Source organism: Meleagris gallopavo, chromosome Z (assembly GCF_905368555.1).
Source record: "Meleagris gallopavo chromosome Z, MGAL_WU_HG_1.1, whole genome shotgun sequence".
NCBI classification, from domain to species: domain Eukaryota; kingdom Metazoa; phylum Chordata; class Aves; order Galliformes; family Phasianidae; genus Meleagris; species Meleagris gallopavo.
Window position 1 is genome coordinate 67,600,598 of NC_139435.1, and position 21,990 is coordinate 67,622,587.

The 21,990-nt window shown below is 37.9% G+C and overlaps 1 protein-coding gene across 1 annotated transcript in view; it reads left to right on the top strand.

Moving 5' to 3' along the window:
* LOC104915311 (uncharacterized) overlaps window positions 1-21,509 on the top strand; it is a 31,844-nt gene extending 10,335 nt beyond the window's left edge. Inside the window, exon 17 of the mRNA XM_085213358.1 lies at window positions 25-21,509. Within this exon, the coding sequence (XP_085069484.1) occupies window positions 25-200 (176 nt within the window). The 3' untranslated portion in view covers window positions 201-21,509. The remainder of the gene's footprint in view (window positions 1-24) is intronic.
* The last annotated feature ends 481 nt before the right edge of the window (window positions 21,510-21,990 follow it).

Genomic DNA, 21,990 nt, shown 5'->3' on the forward strand with positions numbered 1-21,990 from the left:
CATATCTGCTCTCTTCTGTTGCAGCCATCCAGCCTTTACTAGACGACGCCCACCCGGCAGTCCGTTCTGTGGCAACTGGAACAATCCAGAGATGTCAAAGGCGGCAGGCAGAACAGGCAGAACCACGATGGAGCTGGCTCACAGCACTGTGTTGCTGGCCTTGCTGTGTAATCTGTCCTTGTGAATGTGACTCTGATTAAGACTCGGATTACAAAGCCATTCCCTTGCATGGAGATACAGATCCATTGGTTAGCTGGACAGTCAGCAACGTCATGCAGTTCCACTGATGGCCATACCAGATCTTTAAGCATCATTCCTAAGGACCATGGCTTTTCTTCAAGGTCTTTCAAGGCCACTACCCCATCCATGTGCAAAATAAGACTAGCTTCATGGCAGACAGGGAAGAACAACGGGTGGGGCTGGCATGGTCCGGAGGAAATGCTGGCGGGTCTCTGCAGATCAGTCGCTTCCATCTCGGCTCTGTTTCCTTCTGCCACAACCCTCTAGCCCTCTAGCCTTTGGAAGATGATGCCCACCTGGCAGTCCACTCTCTGGCAGCTGGGACAGTTCTGGTGCCGAGAATTCAAATGCAGCAATCAACATCACCACTGGACTAGCTTGCAGTCCTTTGTTTCTGCCCCTGAAAGCCATCCATCCTCAGCAAGGTGACTCACATTAAAACTTGGATCACAAAGCCTTGCGTGCTGTTCTACAGACCAAGTCTTCGCTTTCCTGCTCAAGCGTAAGGAGAAGTACTTACAACCAGAGGATGAAGAGAGGAGAGTGTAGCAGAAAGCAATCCAGATGCCCAGGGGGCTGAGAAGGAATCCTTGTAATCATGGCAGCTACCAAATAAGAATCAAGCAATCCATTAATGAAATTTAAAAAATTTCCTCCCCACATGAAGTCTTTGAATTTCATTTGCCCAGCAATCCCAAACTGTCCTCGTCTTTCACACAGAAAGCAGCTACTGAGGTGAGAGGAGGATTTGTTGGCTCCTGGTGGCAAATATGAGCGTACCTTGACGCTGCGCTCTTCGTGCTGACGGGTCAGCTGGTTTCACTACTTCGCACTTTGACTCAACTGCAATTTTCCCCATGATTTTCCTCTTTGGCAGAATGACAAAACATCCTCATTTCAAAATTTTCTACCTCTTTTTCTCTCATTGCATTCAAATACACATCTTGGTATGTGTCATGATTTTATGGGTTTTTTTGGTTTTCAGTATTCCACATCAAAACATCACGTAGTGCACTGGGAGTTAAAGTGTTAATGCTCCAATTCCAGGCACCTATCCCTATACATTACAGAAGTCATGGATCTGGCCCTTCCGGGTGGGGCGGTCTCTTACTGCCTGGCAGTGGGTGCTGGAGGTGCTTTCCTGGCCGTTCCAAGCTTTTCAGGTTTGACTTGGTCTCGGGAACTCTCTCTCCCCTATCTCATTTGATTTATTAGTCTCAATTTCAATTAGATTGTATTGTATTGTGTTACTTTGCATTCCGGTATCATAGTTAGTAAAATAAGTTTTCCTCCATAGATTGTTGCCGCTGTTTTTTCTTCCTCCCTTCCTTTCTTCCTTCCCATTTTGTGGGGTGGGGGGGAGGGCAGGGGCCTACTGCCCGTCTGTCACAGGCGTAAATTGATCTAGTTATCTCCATGACAGTATGAGTGCAGTCTTGTGTGCAGAGGTAATTCATAACCAACTACACTTACGGTTCCTTTTAGTAGTAAGAAAAAATGCTAGCGTCAGATGGTTCTCTAGTTAAATAATGGAATCAGTGCATCTGGCACAAGAATGTGGAGAAAACAGTTGGAAGTGCAGTTTTGTGGGGCTTTTTTTCCCTTCTGGTCATGCACAGAAACAATATTAATTCACTGTAAAAAAAAAAAAAAAAAAAAAGACAAAAGATAAAGCCTTGAAAATTAACTGTGATTTAGGTAGAAAACACGCTGAATGTTAATGTCATGTCAATGCTAAACATTGCAAAACATATGCCACCTTAAAGGAGAAGTAAGAAACTAACTTTTTAATTGGCTTTCTGCTGTAAATATGCAGTTTAAATCACATACATGATTTGTTGTGAGAATGTAAAACTAGAATTGCAGATACTACAACTGCATTAAGCGTGGAAATAAAATTCATTTACTGGTACTTTAAAAACATTTTTAACATAAAAATACCTTTATTTTCAAAATCACGTGTCAGTAGTCAGTGTATTAACATACATATGCATGGAAACTGAATTCTCTTTCACGTATTATCAACTTAATATAGAATGTATTTGTCACAAATATGATTTTATGTAGAAGAAGACATTGAACCCTGGGGTATTTATTAGGCATAGTATAACCTTGTCCACTATATACTTTACCCAAATTTTCTCGACCAGTACAAGCAATTTTTATACTTTCTCCTTGATAAGTAAAAGTATCATTTTCCAATAATTTCAGTATAATTAACTTGATAATTAACAAGTTGTTTTGATTGTATGTGACTATCTGAAAGAAAATTGTATCCGTTTTCACACATGACAAAACTGCACTGAAGTAAGTAAATATTTACTTTAATGTATTTGCTATGTACCTGTCTTGCCAGTAATTTGAAACAAACTTATAAGGCTTTTTTATTATTAAAGCATAGTACATTTGAATGTTAAAATTTTTCAAGACAGAGAAATAACAAGGAAGAGATTTTTCTTCATTTGCAGAATAAGCTGTTCCAAACAACTGACAATGTTTTTTTTTTTATCATGTCCTTGAATTTCTATGTATATGTTTGTTTGTTTGTTTGTTTGTTTTAATGGCTTCTGATAGTCATATGTAAGACATTATGGGGAAAACAGAAGTCACCACATCAAACATTCTGTGTGGAATACGAATCTCTCCTCCTGATCAATCAGCTTTATTCTCAAAGTGACAGTTTCTTGCTCCAAATTCCAAGGTCTGCTGCTGCTCAGTACATTTTTGGAACAGAGGAAAAAAGGAGAAAAACACCTGGAATGCAATGTCTAAGAAAAAGAAAAAGTTTATATATCCATAGTTATCTAGCTAGCTAGCTATCTGCTTCTGGTGTTGATTTACTGGGGGATCTTCATCAGCTAATTTTACTCCGGATGTTGAGCATCGTCAAGAGCTAGAGATCAGTAGGTATCAAACAGAATTGGATGGCTAGAACATCACTGAGGATTTGGGATCCATCTCTGCATTTGTGTTGTTCCACCTGTAAAATGGAGATCACGTTTTTTGATGAAACACAAGTGCTATTTACTACTATGAGACACAAGAGAAGAACAGAGAGCTACTGTTCAGTGGTCAGTCCCACGCATGACTTTTTTCTCCTCTTAACAAAAGCTTTTCCCCTTACTTTCTCATAAAGATCGTAAAGCCAGAAGCATTCTGTGGCTTTACTGAAGATAGGATTCTTTTGGTTTCAGTATCAAGATGAGTATGTACTTAGCCTTTACCCTGTTCAGTTCAGCAAGGTGGCAAGACACTTTTAGGACTAGATTACCCACAAGTCTTTCTAAGATACCATAAAAATACCACAGAGTGGTATAAAACGGGTGAGAAGGATTCCAAGGATTTCCCTTCTCCCAGACATGTCACTTTGGACAAAATAAATCATAGGAGGAGACAGCAAATAGAGAAAGGTCATCTCACTGCTTCAGGCCACAGCTCAAAGAAGTGGAGAGAAAATTTCTTCAACAGTTTTCAGTCTAAATATTTCTTCTTTCTGCCAGCTTCTCCATCCTTGTTTCTGCACCCACTTCTCCCAGCTTAGTACCATTGAAGGGATTTCTTTGCAAGGCCAGACCATGAAGCCTCAGGACAACTCAGACACTTCAAATACCTTCCAGGCACATGCCAAAGCAGGTGTCAACTGCAGCAGGCTGGTGGAACAGCAAGACCTCAGAGCTAGCATGCAAGCAGCTGGCAGAAGATCTGTTGCTGCTATGATTAGCAGTCAACACCACCATTTCTGCTGGTCTACCAGTTTTCTCAGGTGAATATGGCAGAACTGGGGTCATTTTCTTTTTCTGACCAGGCAGCAGCCTGTGAGAGGTCTGTCTGCAGCAAAGTTTAAATGTTTTAAGTTGTTAGCAACCATTTGATGACCTGATTCTATTGATTCAACTTTTCTTATAAGAAACTGAGCGACGCAGCTGACAACAGACATGAAAAAAATCATTTTTATTTAATACAATTTGTCTTGGAGTTAGTTCAAGCCAAGTATGCTTTAACTGTTTGTCTTGTACCTTGACATAAGCCTTGATGGCATCAATTATTTACACAGTTTGTCTGAAGGTTGTTCTAAACTGTGAAGGATGCTGACAGTTTTGTTTTCCTAAAATCTGAACAGCTTCATCATCTTGATATGCAGAATAAATGTGCAGAAGTATGCGATTAAACATTCAGAAAATGATGCTAAAAGATTAACTGCTTTAATATTTTACTGAAAAGAAACATTATGAGCAAGTATTCTTGGCTCCCTGTCCTTGTTCAGAAGAGAATGAACAGGTAACGTTAATAAAATTTGAATTAAACAATTTAATTAGGCACATGATCCTTAAGAGTTAATTCATTCCTTGACATACACACGCTCAACTGGATAGTATGGGTAGAGTTGATTTTATTTTATTGATCTCTATAAAAGTGATATATATGGCTCAACACTCAGATTTAAAAAAATCAGGAAATATGATGAGAAATGTATGAGATTAATGCTGTGGCTGAGATTTTTAGATGTGCAAGGTCTGGAAAATTCTAAATTACATCTCCCACAGCAACAGTATCTCAGCAGTAATGCACACATAAAAATATCAAGGCTAATGCTACATATTGTGTAGTATTAATAAAAAGTCTGTGTAACAGATGAGCTTTATTTAGGGCTATTCTAGGATTCAGGTGCTCTACAAAATGTCTCAGGAGCATTCACTCCCTGGTTCAGCAAAGTATTTAAAGAAATATCTAATACAGGGCATGTGTCCAGTGTTGGTGACACCCTCAGTCACATCACAGAAGTTAGAAATAGCTAGTGTTTTGCTGTAAGAAAGCTCTGCAAACCTTTTAGGACAAGTTCTGCCTAGCCTTTTGTAAGTTTAAATGTCTTGATTGTAAAAATCACCCTTTACCTAAATGGTACTACTTACAGAGTTCACAAATTTTTCTTCTGTAGTTTCAGGTAGCCATCAGCAACAGATTCCAACATCTGGCTGAGACCCAAATAGCTCTGAAATGAACAGATCTAATGTCAGTGTTACGATGGAGTTCAGGCAAAGCCTGAATCTAGCTCTGAGATGGGATGTGTTGCGTAATATTCAGTGCTATATATTTCAATCTTATCAATGGAATGTCTTTTCAAACAAGCTCTTACAAGCCCTGGTATGCACGTCTGCACTTTGAGTTTGTCACTGTTCTGCAGAGAATACTTGCACTCAATAGGAGGCCTGATAATAGAAGGCCTGATTCTGCATATTAAAGTCATGATTTTCTGCTTTCATGTGAAAGTTTGTGATGAACCACAACCTTCATACCATACCGTCATGTAACCTAGATCATATGAGGCACAGTTGTCAGTCTATGGATTTTTTGAGAAACACATGAATAGTGCAGGAAAAAAAATGTCATTGAATATAGATAGATCCATATATAGACAAGTAGACAAACAGGCAGACAAATATTTTGGTAATATATAAATATCTTGGTAATAAATACTTTAGTCTACCACCTGTGAGATGAACTTAGCCATGTTTAAGGGAAATTGGTGATTCCTATGTAGGAAATTCCTACATAGATGTAACCCAAATTAATCATTCATCATAATGACTACCGCTAACCTCAAAGTTACTGGATCAAGAAATTCTGGTGTAGTGAATGTTTCCTGGAAGAAACACTTCCTGGAAAATATGCATAAAGAGCTATATGAGTATGTTTTTAAATGCTTATGGAAAGATTTAGATACTTTGCACCAACAACATTGCTCACCGTTTCGCTAGAGAAATATCTGCATACCTCTGAGTCTGTGAACAGACAGGAAAAATAATGGTAAGCTTTTGGTACAGATCTAAAAACAGAGCGGTATGTAAAATATCATTTCTTATGCAAATATATCGAACAGCCTCTGGAATCACTCTGAACATATTTAGGTCATTTAGCCAACGTGGCATTTTATTTTTTCCCAGGGATAATTAAAAGAAGATAGGCTTTAAAGATAGCTTTATAGTAATGGTCCGTCACTTTTAAAGAGAAGGAGCAGCTTAGTGCCTACCTTTAATGGTGGTATAGTAAACCACTTTCACCAGAAACTCCCTCCTCTGGTAATTTTTGGTGATAACTGGAAAACAACAGTTAACCTATTAAAAAGGCAGGGGAGGAAGGAAGGGTTTCTTCTTCACTCTTTTTGACAGAAGAGCCATTTAGCAATACAAAGATAAAATAATTGGATTCTTTTCCTTTGCTTACTTTGCCTTCTCTTTAGCTGATGTAGCTGCTTTCTTTACTCTTTCCAAGCCTTATGTGTGTTGAGTAGCAATAAGGATGCATGTGCCTCTTCTCTGAGGCAACTATAAAAGCAAGCTGGGAGATACTTCAGTGCTGGTGTGAAGCAAGCCTGTGAAATTTTGATAATTTAGACCAAAGGTTCCAATCTGTTAGATCAGCCTGGATTTCTTTTTTTTTTTTTTTTTTTTAATAAATCCATCATGACACACAGTATTTTTAGTTCCTGGATTCTATTACTTTCTTTTTCCACAATAAGGACTTTTTATCAAAACAATCTTTTCTGTTCCTTCAGGAGAAGAAATTTAAAAAAAAAGGAAAAAGAAAGGAATTTTCTGTAGCACATTTTCATTAGAATATGGATTTTTAAATGCTAAAGGTACTCACTTATGCTATTGATCCTTAATGATATTGAAAATATATCTGTTTCCTCTAGATGCCTAAAGAGTAGCTAAATAAAATCACATTATTTTTACTTAGTCAATACTTGCAAAACAGTGTACTACCTATTTTTCTTATTGATTTCCAAGTTGTTCTACCCTACAATCAGCAACACTTCTAAGGTATGGAAATATCTTCCTAGATAAAACAAGAAATCTCATTGAAAAACAGCACCTACACCAAAAATCACATAAAACATAATGGCTGACTAGTCAGTTTCATCTAGATTAGTATAAGAGATTTGGTTTTAATTAATTTCTAAGAACTTCTCTCATATATTTATTAGAAAAGTTGTCTGTCTGCAGAAAACTGCAGACACAGTCCTTTTGGTAACAATGTCAGTGTTTACCCACTGGCAAAGAGGAACTTGGAGCTCCCCATGCCAGACAGTAAATCAGTGAGAAGCCTCACGCCTGAGGTTTGAGGGCTGGGCACTTAACACCATGCTGCCTGAGACCATAAATCTCATTTCATAACAAAATGTAGTAAGCTTTAGAATCACAGTTGTGTAACTCTGGTTCTCACGTTCAAACAATGTGATAGGGCTTTGGTTTCCAACATAAGAAAAGAAGGGGAACACTATTATTAATGTTTGCTATGTATTAAAAACTTACACTCTGAACGAAGTGTAGAATTCCTCAAATAATACCCAGGAAACGAGAGCAGCTATGGTCCAGGTCAAGTGGAACAAGAGGATTAATTAAAAAAAAAAAATTAAGAAGAATGAAGTTTTCATGTCATGTAATGGTGCTCTAATGAGTATTAACTTCCATAAAAAATATAGTGTCTAAAATAAAGATACCTCCCCAGTCTGTTAGCACTGTCCTAGCGCTGGGCACTGGAATCTTTTTCAAGGACTTAATAAGCTACATATATCTAAAACACTTTTTCCCCAAATCCCTGCCATGTCCTGGTTCAAGTAGCTGGTATTTGTCCAAAATTAGTACTTTTGTGCATGTAGTTGTTTATATTACTCGTTGTGCTTGACAGAATTTTAAATTCAGATTTATTTGTTGTTATTGCCTTTACACCTGATGGAAGAAAGGGGAGACACTGAAGGCTCTTCAGTGACTTAGGAAAACCAAAGTAGATGAAAATCCACTCCAAAGGGATTTAAGCCCACCCACAGAGAGCTCTCTAAAGGTTTTACTCATTCATAACAATCTGCAAGGTAGGTGAAGCAAAGGAAAGCAAAAATAATGGTGGAGTATAGGAGAAAAACTTGCTGAGAACAAAACAAAGAAACAAAGAAGCAAACAAACAAAAAAACAACCAGAAAAGTGAACTTTGCACAGCATACCTTACTACTGTACAGACAATGTTATATGTGTTGGTGTACACATGGGTCACTGCATATACATGAAGTACTGCATTTAATGCAATTGCTTTTAAATGTAATATATTGTTTTATCAGATTCTTTATTTTTACAAATGGTACTACATAATATTTATTAGTCTACCAGAAAATGCAATACTTCCATAAATAATTTAAATCAAATCACATTTGTCAGCTAAACCAGCAGTGTACCTTTAGTAGTACATTACCCTTGATTTTTTTAATTGTCTTTGTCCCTTTGCTAAAAATCAGCATTTTGTAATTGATCTCCCAGTCATTATAATGAATTAATAATGCTCTAGTAGGTTTCTACTGGAAGGCAAAGATTTTTTTCATTTCCATTTCATCTGGCATAAAGATGCAGACAGACAATAGAGTGTAAACAAGTGCTTTAACCCAAATAGAAGTTATCAAGGGAAGAAAAAAATCAAGCCTAAAGAAGCATATCGAAAATTTAAAAATGTAGTGAACACAAGCTACGGACCACTGTCCAGGGGATGAGATTTATGAAATTTTTTCCAGTTACATCAGATTGCAAGATAGAGACTCCTTTGCCTATGATCTAGTGTCACTGCACATCATGACCAACACAGACAGTGCATACTGACCACCAGCATCTACACACATTCTACCAGCCTCGGGTTACACATTTCACCATTTAGGGGAACCAGGGAATTGCCAAATCTAGAGGTGAATCCAAGGTTTTATATACATGTCAAGGTTGGACTCAGCTGTTGTTTGGTCATGTCAGCTCTCCTACTCACCCTGAGCAAACCTTAATGTCAGTTTGGCCTGAGCAAACCTTAATGTCAGTGTGAATCTTCTACAGCCTATCAACTGGATGCACTTGAGATCTATGCACAGCTCAGGAGTTACAGCTTCTCCATTGCTCTTGTTCCTGTTTTGATGTACATAGACGTCATGTAACTTTGACAACTTTCAAATAATATGAATAGGAAGAAGTCACACTTCACCTAGCTACTCCTTTGCTTTCTTCTCCAGTGATGTCAGAATCTTGGAAGACCTCAACTGTAGTGCCATGCATTCTTGTAACCTGTCAGATGCAGCCACCAGGCTTTTCTGAATTCTGCTTAAACATCCTCAGTGACTCCTTAATTACTCTCTCATTTCCCTGCACAAGACTTCCTGAAAGACAACATCAGATTTTTTCATGTTTACAGGACTTTCACTGTTTCCTGGGCAATTGTCTTGCTCCAATTTATTGGAGGGAGAAGAAGTTCTTCTAACATCTGTATACCCGGCGTGAGATTAAGAAATCAGGGTTCAAATGTTAGTCTGACCAATTTATTACAAATTTTTATCAGGGAGATGGGGAAGGGGAGGACGGACGCTATTATGAATTAGGGTAATGGGGAAGGGAAGGAGGGCGATAGAAAAGATAGGAAGGAAGAAGTAAGGAGTCTTCATAGGAGGCAAGGAAGAGATAGTCACCACCAAGGTTCGTAGTTCAGTCCTTGATCTTCAGTACTGGTGGGTCGTTGGGCAGTGTTGTTCTGTTGACGACAACAGTGACCACGGCAATGATGACAACTTTTCAATGGTAGTGAACTTATATAAATAAGTCCAAAGTGGTCGAGTCAGCTCTCTTTGGTGTGACAGCTCAAGTCCAAAATGGTTGAGTCAGTTCTCCTTGGAGTGGCAGCTTCTGGCTTTGGGATCTCAGCAGAAAACTCCTCTGTTCCCATCTTCTGGGCCTTGCCAGCAGATAAGAGGGAGCAGGGATGCCCACCTGCATCCTGTTTTTCACAGGACACGATGGTATCTTTCCTCAGTTTTCCCATACTAAGCTGGAGCTACTTAGTCACAGGCCAGATCTTCTGCCAGTAAACATTCCTGAGCACTCTCTTCTAGAGGCAAGCAGCTCTGGAGGAAGGTGCTTTCAAATGTCCACAAAGTGATGTTGATTGTCACACGGTAGCACCCATCACTTGCCTCCTCAATAAATCAGTTAGAGTCTTAGTACAAGAAATACCTCAGAAAGCAAGCTTTGAGACAAAAAAAAACAAAACAAAACAAAGGAGGATTCTCACAGCAATGCCGTTTGCTCACCAGAGCTTTGATACTGAAACTGCCAAAACAACATTTGCTTAGTGAAGGAAATTTCCTTTGAAAATGTGTACTCGGTAATCCATAACTCCATATGTTCTGTTGGTTACTACTAAAAGATGAAGCATCTTCCAGCAATAACCCAAGACTTAGTATTCATATGTTGAAAATAAATATGACCAGCCAAGACCTGACTGAGCTGCAGAGGTAAACACTCATTGGCTAAATGTTTTCATTATTCATATGACTGAAATCTTCAGTTATACTAAGAGAAACACTTGAAGGTCAGTGCTAAGCAAAAGAAACGCTTTAAGAAACCAAAAGTTTCAGCTATTCTGTATTTTATATTCATAAATTTTATTTTGAGCACTGGAGCAAGCTCCCCAGAGAGGCTGTGAAATCTCCTTCCCTGCAGATACTCTTTAGTCACTTTTCCATGAAATCTCCTCTAGGGAACATGTCTTAGCAGAAGGGTTGGACTAGATGATCTGTAGAGGTCCCTTTCAGACCAGTGATTCTGTGACTTTTAGATTTCAAAATGCACTCAAAACAAAGAATGTTAGTAGGAAGAGTGTGGTGGTAGAATAAGTGATTACAACTTTAACTAAAAGATTTAGATTAGATATGAGAAAGAAATTCTTTATTACGAGGGTGATGAGGCCCAGGCACAGCTGCCCAGAGAAGCTGTGGGTGCCCACCCCTGGAGGTGCTCAAGGTTGGATGGGCCCTGGGCAGCCTGAGCTGGTGGCAGGCAATACTTGCCCACAGCAAGGAGGGCTGAAACTACATAGTGTTTAAGATTCCTTCCTATCCAAGTCATTCTATGATTCTATGAGACACTATAATACACTATAATAACTATAATATAAAATTAATCATTGTGACTGCTCTTATCTGGACATAGTTCTTATTATTCTCTCCTGTATAAGTGCATCTTTAGAAACAGAAGTCCAAAACAGAAAAAAACTCATCACCAAACTTGTGGGGATCTAATTTGTCTCTCATTTTTAATGAAGAACTGTAACAGAGGTACTTACTCAAAGATTAAATGTGTTATCAACTGTTGAACATGTGGATCAGTCCCATGAACAAGTAAGATGGAACAGGAATTTGCTGAAAACAACAAGTAGGAGGTGGATGGTTACAGAATGAATTATTCACAATGACAGGTTTGAGGAAATATCCTTGTAGCAGAGAAGGCTGAACTTCTTTACAAGTGGACTGCTCTTAATGATTTTAATGGGAATATTGTATATAAAACAGAATGGCATCAAGGAAACAATTACACATTGGGCTGTTTTTCTTCCTTGTCTTTTTTTTTTTTAATTTTTTTTTTAGTTATTCATATAATGAAAATAAAAATAATGATTTTAAAGTATGTCCACAGAATTTTACCCAACAACATGGAAATCAAAGGAGAACCACTATAGAAAGTTCAGAAAATAATGAATTTTTTAATATCTTGATTTTTTCTTCATTTTTCTTTTGATTCAACAGCATGAAGCTCTTCTCAGCCAAATGCTATGTAATTTTTTTTCTGAAAGTCTCAAGGCCCCAGAGATGGATTTGGTTGTCTTCCTTTTTTAAAAAAAGAACTATAATTGGTTGGAATTATCATTTATCTTACAACTTTGAAACAGTGGAAAAATCAAGGGAATGCATTGCCGTGTGAGAAGGGAGTGAGAGAGAGATTCTCTCTTATCATTAATAAACAAATTTATGCAGAAGGGGAGAATACAAATTCAGCTTTCTTTACTTCAAAGGATTTCTGTATGCTCTTGCCTAGCTGACATTTTTGTAAATTGGCTTATCCTGTAGGGATCAATTAAAATATCATTGCTGATAAATTCCTGCAGAGAATCTGACATACATAGCCTTGGTTCCCGATGCAGTATGCACTCATAAGACCTACTGGGTGAAAGGATTACAGTGAAAATTTATTTATTTATTTATTTATTTTAACAGGACATTACAAGGATGTGTTTTCTGTGCTATCTTTACACATTGATCTCAGAGTCTCTTCACTGAAAGACATAATTTTACAACACATAATGCTTCTGTGTTTACCTGTACACTCCACTCTGAATACTGTGACCAGGAGCACCAGCTGCTTAAGAAAGCTGTGAGATCTTTCTGGCTAAAACTAAAGACAAGTAAGGACCAGCTCTGTCCTGAAGCTCCTTTATACCACTTCACAGCAGCACAAGCAGTTTGTAGAAATACATTTGGAAAACAGAGCTCTGCAAATCCCACTTGGATGAACAAAGCAAGCAAAATTTGGAATAAACCTGATTAAATCTAAAAAGAAACAACACAGAAGTGTCAGTGAACATGGAAGATTTTTTCTCCTCCTGGATTTCTTGTTTCTTTTGTAATTGCTTATTATTCAGGAAGTGAGATATGCTCTCTCATGTATGCTTTTTGATCTCTTTTTAATAGCCAGACTAATATCAACAGAAAGCAGAAACGTGATCCCCGTTTCAAAACACAAGAGTACAGTACTCAGGCATGACGTAGGTGGTAACTCACACCCTGAAGCAGAGGTTTGCAGTTGATTACCTTGCGTAAGTACAGTCTACAAAATGTCAGTCAGACCACAACTACCACTGAAAATTTTGGATAGAGGAATGCCTGTTGAAGGAATGCAACATTTAACCATGTCGGTTAACTTGGATATCTCATTTAAACTGTGAAATCAAGATAATACAACGATCAAATTCTTACTCAGAATATTGCTTAAAATACAACCCATGATATGCAGGAATAATTTAGTACTTCCATTTTTCTTCAGGACTTTTTTTTTCATCTACGTAATACATTTTTAGCAGCAACATACTATTCAAACAAACCTAGCCCCTAAATTAAGCAGGCACCAAGAAAAAGAGCAGTCTGTATCGCCATTTAGAAATCAACTCTTAAACTCCATAATAGTCTGTAGGTGGAAGAATAATGCATGCTTCAACCTTTTGATTGTCTCAGTCTGTAACAAAAGTCTGTATTTTGAAGATTGCTTTTTTCTTGGTAGAATTATAGAGTTTAAAATCTCTAATTTTAAGTTTCAATTACATATTGTGACACAGATTTATCTTTTTTTCCTCTTTGTGGTCCATTTCCCTTTTAGGCTCCAGCATCTTGATCACTACTGTTTGATGAATCAGCTTTCCTGTTAACTAGAGGTGTAGAGCCATCATCTAATGAAAACACTCTGCATTTTATGGCTCCCCAGACTGTAGTTCTGCATATTAAAATAGAATTTCAATCTCAGTGTAAGAAATAAAATCAAATCTAACATCTGTGGTTTGAAGAGAACTGATAAAACACTGCTCATTTAATTTTAACAGTATTTTTAATGTTAGACAGTATAAAAGGAGATACTGAATGTAACTTAAAAATGTCAAAAAATTATTAATACATAAACAATTTTGAAGGCAAATTCAACAGGGGCAGATAATGCCTGAACAATCTGGTGGCCTTCTATGTTGCAATGACAGCATCAGTGGACAAAGGGAGGGAAACTGATGTCACGTACTTGGACCTGTGCAAGGTCTTTGACATGATCCTACACCACATCCTTGTTTCTAAATTGGAGAGAAAGGGATCTGAAGAAGGGAATTTTTGGTGGATAAGAAATTGATTGGATTCTTGCAGCCAGAGGGTTGCTGTCAATGGCTCTATGTCTAGGTGGAGGCCAGTGATGAGTGGTGTCCTGCAGGGGTCCATCTGGACCCGTATTCTTTAACATCTTTATCAGTGACATAGATGATAGGACTGAGTGCACCCTCAGCACGTTTTCTGAAGGCACCAAACTGAGTGTCTCGCTCCATTTTATCAGAGGGAGAGGAGGTTCTTTGATAGCTGTATACCTTGCGTGAGATTAAGAAACAACGGTTCAAATGTTGGTCTGACAAGTTTATTACAAATCTTTATCAGGGAGATGGGGAAGGGGAGGACAGACACTATTACGAATTAAGGTGATGGGGAAGGTAAGAAAGGTGATAGATAGGAGTCTTTCTAGGAAGTAAGAGGGAGATAGTCACCACCATGGATCCAGCATAGTTCGTAGTTCAGTCCTTGATCTTCAGTACTGGTGGGTCGTTGGGCAGTGTTGTTCCGCTGGCAACAACAACTTTGGTAGTACCAACTTATTTATAAGTCCAGAGTGCTGGAGTCAGCTCTCCTTGGAGTGACAGCTCCTGGCTCTGGGATCTCAGCAGAAACTTCTTTGTTCCCATCTTCCGGGCCTTGCCAGCAGATAAGAGGGAGCAGGGATGCCCACCTGCATCCTGTTTTTCACAGGACACGATGGTATCATTCCCCAGTTTTCCCATACTAAGCTGGAGCTATTTAGTCACAGGCCAGATCTTCTGCCAGTAAACACTCCTGAGCACTCTCTTCCAGAGGCAAGCAGCTCTGGAGGAAGGTGCCTTCACATGTCCACAAAGTGATGTCGATTGTCACACGGTAGCACCCATCACTTGCCTCCTCAATAAATTAGAGTATTAGCACAAGAAATACGTCAGGAAGCAAGCTTTGAGCCAGAAAACAAAGAAGGGTTCTCACACTGAGTGGTATGGTTGGTATAAGAGAAGGAAGGGTTGCCATCCAGAGGGACCTAGAACGATAGAGAAGTGGGCTGACATGAACGTGGCCAAATGCAAGATGCTACATTTTGGGTCTTGGCAATTCCAGGTATATGTATAGACATCAACTTAAATTGCTGCTGGCTGCTCTGCCAGCAGACTCAGCATGTCATGATCATTGAATCATAAAATCACTACAGTGGAAAAGACCTTTAATCTCTTCAAGTCCAGCCATTACCATGACAAATGTAAGCTGCACAGGCCCTTATCTGTATTTCAGCTGGTAAGCATAAGAGCAATTTTTTGGGGAGGGTATTCAGCTAGAGAAAAGTTTTCCAGTGTCTTACTAATAGTGCATTTCAAGCTGGTGGAAAAGCCAGAAGTAAACTCGTTATGTTCCCTGTAGGCACTTGGTTTGTCTCTGTTTCTCAGAAGCAGAGTAGTTAAGATAATTCAGTACCACTATAACTACAAGACTTTGCACACACTGCATGCCTTCTTTTTTTGGCTTGAACTTTTTTCCATTTATGTGTCAGATGTTCTCTAGCAAAATCTATTATTGGACAAAGTTCTTCACAGAATTACCTTTATTTTGCAGCCATTTCCACTCTTGTGCAACAAAGAAGCATTCAGACATTTAGAAAAATTCTGAGAAAGTAACTTGTGACCTTGAGTTCTCACTAGGTCCATGATTTTCTGACAAGTTAACAGTCTTTCTACTGCTGCTGACAACAGCTTTATAGGAGACACTCCCTATCTCTGTTTCTTTGCTATCACATTATTTTTGTAAACTGTGTTTTCCCTCCCCTACAAATTTTCCCATGGAAGGCCTGGAAACAGTGACAAAAAAGAAAGAATGCTTTTAGAAAGCATTTAAACAAATTCTGCTTTTCTTAATTTTTTGTTTCCTTCAAATTTCTCTTTTTCTTATTTTTCTATTTTTCAAGAATATCTGTGTAGCAAGAATGTTATTTTCTATACAATACCTAATGTTGTAAGGAACAGATGGATCTCCAGAAACCAGCAGATACACTATAAATATTGAATTTTGTCTGAAGCACAAGAAGTAGAGGATTAATTGGAACTAAAACAGTATAGATGTAATTTGCTTTCCAGATCTCTCTGCAAACCTGATTAATCAAATAATAATAATAACCAAAGATGTGACAGACTTCATTTAAAGGATGAGATGTCTCTCATGTCAGCTGGTGATGCTGATCAGTCAGTACCAGGCACTTCCATATGCTGTCTCCTTTGAAATTAGCTGCTGTTGTGTATGCTATGATACAGTGCCGTACCTGCTCTCAATGTTGCATATTGATGAGCTGCACTTGTACTTGAGCGCTGCCCACTGTCTGACAGGACAGTCATCTTCAAAAGGCACAGAGCTAAGGTTAGAACTCTGCCATTTGAACACTGATCCAATCATTTATTTTCATGATTATCTTCTGCTTTGACAGTGATTACAACAAAATTGCCTCTTATAAAGCATTATGGTCTTCTAATGGTGAAAATTTCACATGGCAGTTGCTCTTGTGCATTTCTCCAAGTAATGGCACTTGCTTAGGAACTATGAACGTGGCTATGGACCTTGTCTTCAAACTTACGCTTTTTAGGGAAATGTCTTGTACTATGTTCAGGATGGTTTTTGTCAAACTTTGCTACAATAATACAAACTTTCATTAAAGAAATATGTAAGATAGCAAAATAAAAAATATATATACCTTATGCTTTCAAGGATAGGAAATTTTGGAGTGCTGTGCCACACACAAATTAGATGCATATTTACATATGTTTTAAAAAATTCCTTTTCCACAGGTGGTTTGTTAGAGATGAATATAGTATAAACAGCAACAACAACAAAAGCAAAACATTCTCTACTTCCAATGAATTTTTCTCAATAGGGTATGTTTCTTACTGCTCAAGCTACTGCTCTTGAAGAGGAAAAATAAAGGCATTGTCCACAGAACTGTGAAAAGGAGTTTTTCATTAGAATATAATGGATGACATATTTAAGTGAATGCTGTTATTTTGTCCTTGCACTTTCATTTTAGAATTCTTAAGTGACCTTGCACAGTGATTAGAGATAATGTAGAACTGACATCCTGAAGTAGTTTTTCTTGCCTAAAGAGACAAGTCTCTTTTCTTATTTGAACTTGGTCAGAAAGGCAGGTTCTGACAAATAATTTTAAAGGCCAGTAGCAACCTTATGTCTTCTATTTTGACTACAAGTCTTCTCCTTGACTACAAACAAGAAGAGGAACATGCACACGTACATGCATTCATGTGCACACATAATTTAAAATACAACATATCCAGCCATTTTCCAAACGCTGTCTAGCGACAGTATAGACTAAGAAGCAACACATATCCACCTACACTATCCAGAAAATTTGGACAGTGTTAATTATTTCTCACTTATTTAAAAGTCTACTGTTGATATACATGTTTATTTCCCAAAAAACTTTCCAGAACATGTCTCTATGATATATGTATGCTTGACATTTGCTTCATACTTTCCAGTTTGACTGATTCCCAGTTTCATGAAGAGAAATGGGCTATGTTGCACCTCAAGATCTTGTTGATTTACTCATAAGGGAAAAGAAGGTTTCACTCACGTACAATACGAGTGAGTATGAAATATGAATGTAAAACTTCTATTTTGGTCTTTAAAAGCCAGAAAGGAAGCTGGTGCTTCATTCTAAAAGTCTAGATTATTTCTCAAAGCCAGTAGAGATGCTATTTTGTTGGACCTGGTACTCAAAAAAAAACAAGAAAGGAATAAATGGTGGAAGATACAAAGATCAGAGGCAACTCTAACTGTAGCAACTATGACACGGTGAAGTTTAAAATTCTGAGAGAAGTGATCAAAACAGTACTACCACCATGAAATTCAGAAGTGCTGATTTTGTCCTTTTCAGGGCCTCCCAAAAAATACTACTACTGTTACTAGTAGCTTGTAGGATTAAGGCAGTACCAGAGGAGAGTAGATCAAGTTACGGACCAGTTAAGCCAGTCAGATGTAAAGAAATCTGTAAAACCAGAGAATAAAAGGGCAAACATTGCACTCATCTTCAAGGACAAGCAACTGGATCTTGCAGGCAATTTGGCATCACCGTAGCCCCTGGAAGGGAGTGGAACAAATGCTCTTAAAAGCCATTTCTAAACACAAAAGACAAGGAGGCAATTGGAAGGAGCCACCATCGGTTCATCAAGGCCAAATCCTTCCCATCCTATCTGATTTCTTTCTGTAGTGAGGTAGCCAGCTCCTAAGACAAGGAGAAAGCAGTGCGTACCATGTAACTTGATTTCAGCAAACACTTTAACGTAGCCTCCCATAGTATTTTTGCCCACCAAACTGCTAAGACATGAGGATGAACAGGCAGATAGTAAAGTGTGTGGAAAAGAGTCTGGAGTGCTGAGCTCAGCCAGCTACCACTGATGTAAACAATCCTATTTTGAGCAGGACAGTGAACTACACCACTTCCATCCTAAATTGTTATAGGTGAGTCTGCAATTGTAAACATTTCTGTTGCACACATTCAGACAGAAAGTGTATTTAAATGTTCCACTGTTCTTACTTTCTTCTTAAGTTGTATTGCTGCTCATGCTCTTTGTGATTTTATAAGGCAGATCAGATCTGTAACTTGTATGTACTTACGGCATCTCAAGACTGCTTGGTGACAAAACATATAGAACTGTTTGTAACCTTAAATAAATAAATAAGTGATTTTAAAAATCCTGCACCTTGCTACATGTTATTGGTATGAGATTTTTAACTCTCATTGAGGAAATAGGTTAGCAGATCAATTAATGGCTTACAGGAGTGCCTGGAAGGAAAGGAAGAAAGTTGCCACAATGTTGCATTCATAATGACATTGCATAATTAATTAAAATTAAAATAATTTGGTTTAAAAGATTACTTTTCTCACTGTTACAGGATAAAAATTCACCTAATGGAACACAGTCCCAAACGCAATGAATTTAATAGATGAGCTGTGTTCAACTTTAACAGTCATAATTTTTACTGGTTATCTTTGTTTGTTGTGTGTGTGTTTGCTGTTTTTCAAACTTTAGATAATATTTTGGGCTTAAAAGTCATACCTGAAATGAAGGGTGTGATAATTTTTATTTGGAAATGAATAGGCAACCATTTGCTACTCAAAATTTTGTCCATGATAATTCAGTCGCAGAAATGGAAAGGTGGAGACAGAAATGGCTTGTGATGATTTAAAAATATGCTAACCTTTGTTTCCTGCCTGTCGCATGGTGGCTGGAACTAGATGATCTTAAAGGTCCCTTCCAACCCAAATCATTCTATGATTCTTACTCAAATGAACCAGATGTGGGAGGGAGTTAGCACCATTTCCTCCAAATCAACCATCCATAAAATGCTGAGTTTACAAATATTTTAAAATGTTACCATGTAAATAATATGTCTGTACACATATTCTTAGTTTACAAGCACTGGTACACCTGTACTTCAGTCTTTTTTCTGCTTTTAAGTAGACAGTATGTGTACTTCCACCAGTCTCTCCCCATCAGATTCTGTTCATAATTAATCTGCCAGTTCACACAATCATCTCTGCACTATATTCTCCTAGTGAAGGAGATGAGTTCTCAGGGGTGCAGTATCTTAGGAACAAAGGGTTTACTTTTCCTCTGTACATGTTAGAGAGTGCTAATGTGATTCTCCACAGCTGAGCCTCTTAACAAGGGAAGTGAGGATTTACAGTCCTCTAGCTTTCTCAGCTAAGGGGCTCTTCGAGGCTTTCAAGAGCTGACTTTGCAAAGGACTGTGTTCTTTTAATGCCCTCCCTTTTCGAAGACAGCTTACCTCTTTTCTCAGTCTGATGCAGATGCTGTTAAAAGGGGTTTCCATGGATACCAACATCAATAGGAAATGAAAGACGGTTATCCTCCTTTCTGACCCACTGGAGTCCCTCACTGTTGCTATGGCAAAGCTGTCACTTCTATTGTTTTGCATATCTGATTTAAAAACTAATGTTCTGTAGGGATGAGTAGAACAAGTAACAATTTGTAACTGATCACAGGCTTAGGGAGTTTCTTAAACTTTAGCATGATTTGTGAAGCAAGTAGATTATTTAACTAAATATCCTTCTCATAGGTCTCTATCAGACCCAGAAGGAAAAGTTCAAAACATAATGAATCTCAGCATTTTTGAAGTTCTCTCATATTAATTATTAATGAATTTGAAATTAAACTCTGTCATTCAACACTAGATCTCAGATTATGAACCAGCAAAGAGCTGCATTTTGGAGGTTTCCTCACTGTGGACGTGGATCAGAGACCTCTGATGTAAAAGAAAGTATCTCAGCTGACCTGGCAGGGACAGGAACCAGAATGAAAACTCCATGTTAGACACTTATGAAGGATACTAGCTTTTTAACGTCCTTAATTTATAGACTTCATTCTATTGATTTTATTCTTCAACCAGGAATCTTTTTAGAAATATTCCTGCATTTCAACTAAAATTTCCTTAAAATAAATGAAACATTTTCCCCATTTTCTCCAAAATACACTCACACAGAACTAAACAACCCACTCTCTTTAAGATCCATAAACATTCAGGTGACATGGATGGGGCTTCCCTAGCAATTAAGATTTATTGCCAGCACACTGAGAAAGACATACGATGTTCTACCAAAAACAAAGAAATTGAAAATTGATAGAAGAAAAAATTGCAGGGGCACAACTGTCAAAGAAAGGGTGTGACCTCCCCAGTCAGGTATTATTTTATCATTTTATGTCAACCGGATTAGTCTATTTGTTTGGATGTTTTATATGTATGTTTTATTGTTTCATTTCCCTTCCTGGTCAAAAAGGGCACATTTATTGTTTAGTAAGCAGAATTAGGGCTGCCGCAGTTTACATAGTCAATAGCAGTCAAACACTAAGGTCAATGTCTATCACATCTTGGAAAAATTGGGGTTAGAGAAGGTGAAATTATCATTCCATTTTGTTTTTATTGCTCTAATAGAAAACCACAGAGTCCATGACCCCTGCTGCCACTCATGTCCTGCTCCAATAGCAATATGTAACCTTCAACACTCAATTAAAACAGGAAATAAGGCAAAGAAGAGGTCAGTATGTGTGTTTGGCCAGTGAGAGCCTTTGAAAAAAAGGTCCAAAAAGGCTTTCAAAGGGAAAGGAGGGAGGAATGCAGGAAGACAAACAAGAGGGAAAAGTAGAAAGGTGGAATAAGAAAGGAAAGGAAAAGAGTGAAAACCAAGCCCTTCCTCAAGTATTAACTGGGTGACCTTAGGCCCTGTACATTTCAGCATCCTGAAGCATGACAAATCACACACAGCCTGTGTTTTCTCTGAAAGAACAATTTTGTCTTACTGGCTGCCTAAGAGTGACCATATAGACATCGCTGGGTTTAAGAATTTAGCACACAACTCTTTATTTAATCCAGATTTTTGAAACAAATGAAAAATAAAATTACTTATTTGCTGTGGATGTGCAAAGGGAAAGAAGTCACTCGATTTTAAAGGTTAACCTGGATATCACTGCAAGCGGTTTGAGATCAGCCAGGATAAGATGTCTGTAGATTAGTCAGATGTTTGTCTAGGGTCTCAGAGAAAAGGAATGTCCACAGCTTGTTAGTACTCGAGAGAATAGTTTTCCTAAGGATAAAAGAACATTAACCATCCACAGTTCAATTCTAGATTCCTGGTTTTGGCAGCATATTGCCATAGATTTGTATGAAGCTAAAGCAAATACATAGTCTTGCTTGCAGTAAAACATAGAAGCATCCTCACTACTCCTAGCATCATGTTGCCGGATTCTGGACATTTCAAGAAGCTATTCAGTCTTGACTGAAATAATTCAACCAATAAAAGTTGGCATGAATCTAACTTTTTTTTTTTTTTTTTTTTTTTCCCCCGGGGTATAAAGCATTGCTATTAAAATGCAAATGTTTCTTTCTCTTGGAATTTTTCTAGATTTACTTTATAATTACTGAACAAAATTAGCATTTTTTCAGCAAGTTATTTTTCAGTTTCTCCTCCTTCCTTTCCAAGATGGAACACAGTTCTTTTGAGA